The sequence below is a fragment of the Echinococcus granulosus genome (assembly GCF_000524195.1).
Source record: "Echinococcus granulosus chromosome Unknown EG_S00266, whole genome shotgun sequence".
NCBI classification, from domain to species: domain Eukaryota; kingdom Metazoa; phylum Platyhelminthes; class Cestoda; order Cyclophyllidea; family Taeniidae; genus Echinococcus; species Echinococcus granulosus.
Genome location: NW_020170646.1, coordinates 38,894 through 42,209, shown reverse-complemented (window position 1 = coordinate 42,209; position 3,316 = coordinate 38,894). Strand labels below are relative to the sequence as shown.

At 41.8% G+C, this 3,316-nt stretch overlaps 1 protein-coding gene across 1 annotated transcript; it reads left to right on the top strand. All coding sequences in view use genetic code 11, as the record gives it.

The window, feature by feature from the left end:
• Window positions 1-386: 386 nt before the first annotated feature.
• EGR_10772 (Ankyrin repeat and KH domain-containing protein mask) lies at window positions 387-1,732 on the top strand (the record flags this gene model as incomplete). The annotated part of the gene is made up of 3 exons (XM_024500021.1): window positions 387-392; window positions 892-1,254; window positions 1,391-1,732. The coding sequence occupies 3 exons, from the start codon at window positions 387-389 to the stop codon at window positions 1,730-1,732; spliced, it is 711 nt and encodes a 236-aa protein (XP_024345571.1).
• Between the last annotated feature and the right edge of the window lie 1,584 nt (window positions 1,733-3,316).

Genomic DNA, 3,316 nt, shown 5'->3' with positions numbered 1-3,316 from the left:
ACCCAATTTTTCAAATTGCAGATTTAACTTCCTGTTTTTCAATAAAACATTAGTAAATGCTACGGAACCACGGAACTAGGGTCGAATAGATAGTCAAAACAACCAGGGAACCAATGAAGCATGCAAATTCAAATGCTGTTTGATATTCACACTAATATGTCAATCGACCATCAAATTACTAATTTTAAAAAGTCAACTAGGATAGGAGAGTAGCAATTTTCTATTTTAAAACATGACACTGCCTACACTTGATATCTTAATCTGTTTGTGAACTTGTAACTATGTTTTATTGATAACACATTAGAAGATTGAAATATTTTTGGTTAAAAGTTAACACGTGAATAGCAGTTAGGGGCTGAATTTCGGTAGTATTAACTTTTCCTAGGATGCAGGTAAGTGATGTACCATGCGATTTCATTCGACTGTGTCTTTGACGAAATTTCTTGTTTCCCAATTGGTGAATAATTTTAGGCCTTCTACCGGAGTGCAGTGACAGAGGCCGTCAAATCCGACAATCCTATCGCCCTCCAATCTCTTTATCGAATGGGTTTTAGTTCATTCTAATAACTTTACTCCAAATTCATTTGCTTTTTCATTTTTAGGTGCAGTTTTGAAGCAATTAAAGTGGTCTATATCACAATAATAATTGTGGGTGGCTAAATGCCTCCGATCATTTCAGTAGAAGTTTTGTATGATTTTAATATTTATTGCATTTCCCTTGTCATTTCATCCCTCAGCATAGATAGGACGTAGACATTTTTTTCAGAGTTAACCTATCTTTGCCTAATTTCCATTGTCAAAAAATAGATAATATTTAATCAGTAAGAAAGTGTACAACTGCCACATTTACCGTGCTCATACGCACTACCCCTTCTTCGTTGTGTATAATAGGATGATCCCAACGCGACCCTGTGTGAAGATGGCGATATTCCTCTCCTAGAGGCTGCCATGTGTGGTTCTGAAAGGGCAATGCACGTCATCCTCATCCACGGTGCATCAGTTACTGCTACTGATGCACTGGGCAGTGCAACACTTCATTGGGCGGCAATTACAGGCAACACATATTGTGCGCACCTTCTCCTTCAGTATGGGATTCCCATGGATAACCTCAGTTCCTCTCACTTCACCCCCTTTATGTGTGCCGTATACTTCGGAAACATCAATGTCGTGAGATATCTGATCTGGCGAGGTGCCTCCACGACGCCCAAATTGAACCACCGCAATGAATCAGCCCTCACTTTCGCCTCCCTTATGGTTTGTGATTGTCCCACTCTGTTTATACTTTATCCGTGCGAGTGACACCCACTCGACTTATTGCATCATCACTCAACAACAGTTCACACCGTTATGACTTTTCTCTTAAACCGTTAGCCTTATTGCTTCTGCTTAGGGTAACGTTGCCATATTGGAGCTCATTTTAACGGTGGTGGTCCCACTGGAGTATCGGAGGAAGGAATTGTACGCTTCTCTAGCACAGGCCGCTTTTGGCAAACATACGACGGAGGTACAAATCCTGCTGGCCCATGGGGCACCTGTTAATCTTCCCGGCTCGTCGATTGAAAATTCTCCCCATGCAGCCGTTTACGGTGGCGAAGAGTCAATCGTTCGTCTTCTTCTTTCTCGAGGGGCAGATGTTGAAGCCGTTGATCAGCATGGCTGCACTCCATTCGTGGTCGCTACGAGAAGACGAAATGTGAATATGGTCAGAGCTCTCATAGCTGCAGGTGAATAACACTTCCCCCATAGTTTGACTTTCATGCACATGTCTCCTGGGTGGGACACATTAACTCGGAGCAAACAGCAAATCGACCAACACCACTTCTTGAATACTTTATTTGTTGTCACGGATATCATCATTGCATCGACCCTTTCCTCTAGGGGCAGACATAAATGCAGCGCACAGAATAACTAACGAGTTGGTTATATTCTGGCTCAAGAACTAGGCTACACTGAAATCTCGGTTATTCTAATGGAGGCTCTTATCAACAAAATCTTGTAGTTTCCAGTTCCCTGCTGTTTGCTCTTCACAATCTGCTCATTAGTAAGCAGGAACCTTGAAACATACCAACAAGCGCTACTTTCTTAGGCTATGTCGATATTACTTAATTTATTAAACGACGACCAGCCACGTGTGCATGCAACTAGTAGTTGGGACGACAAGGAGGCTGCATATTGAAAGCAATGTATGTTGTGGTATGGGCGAAGAATAAGATGCGGATGACTTGCCCATGCTCATTGGACGGAATTAAATAAATGAAAACTAGACCGACTGCATGGAAGTTTTCCACTTTGGAAAATTAGTTCGAAGTCCCCTGTTCCGACGCCAATCGAAAGAAGGTAGGGAAATTTGTGCTCGCCAGTTTGTCAGCAGCTTATATAGACAGGATGATTGATTACGTTACGCGGTTTCATTTAGTACTAGCAGATAATATAAGAAATTATTGTAAAGGATGCAAATTCCGGCGTTCTGGCACACTAGTATATCCTGCAGGAAGCTATCTTCTCGTAATTGACACCTTCTTAGCAATCTCGTTTTGCTATCTGCAATAGTCAGACACTCCATGCAAGCGCTTCAGTACTTCTTGGTTAAGATATTTCATGCAAACTAAAGCATTATGTCGCTAGTGCTGCTTGCTTACAGAATACAAGATAAGTTGGTGTCAAAGGAAGAGGGCTCTTCTAAAAAAGCCACCGTTTTGAGTCTTTGATAACGTAGCACATAATTCCTACTGCAATGTAGGGATTTTGAATCCCTGGGCGACTGCGAATGTTTCGCTTTAGTGATAACATTCAAAGCTACCCTTGGCGTCCTATGCATCGCATTTAAGGATAAAGCTCTAAGGCAGCTATGAAGCGGGCGTCTTGAGGGTCTGTTAGTCTAAGCGAAATGCTGGTTCAGCTTGTAAAAGAGGCAAAAGGACTCAAGCATACAGTGCCCACCAACTACTTTGGGACGTCAAGCATATTTTATAGCCTTTTCTCTGCAGAAGTGAAGCGCACGTACATAAAAAATGCCACTAGTGTTAATGACATATACTTCTTCTTATTACTTTGACGTCGCACTAGTCTTATGATTATAGTATATCACACTTTTCAATCTGTCTTAGTTCGAATTTAGTTTAAACAGAATTTAGTAGTGCTATGGAGCAAAAATTACGATTCTGATGCACCATTTAAGGTCATGACACCTACCTCACGAGTAGGGTGGTCCTGGCTAACCAATGGGTAGAGCAGATGGTCTTCAAAAATTACATAGACATTCCGACCATTGGCTGCTCTCTGCTATGGCATTTGAGCCAGGCTGTGTTATTAGGGA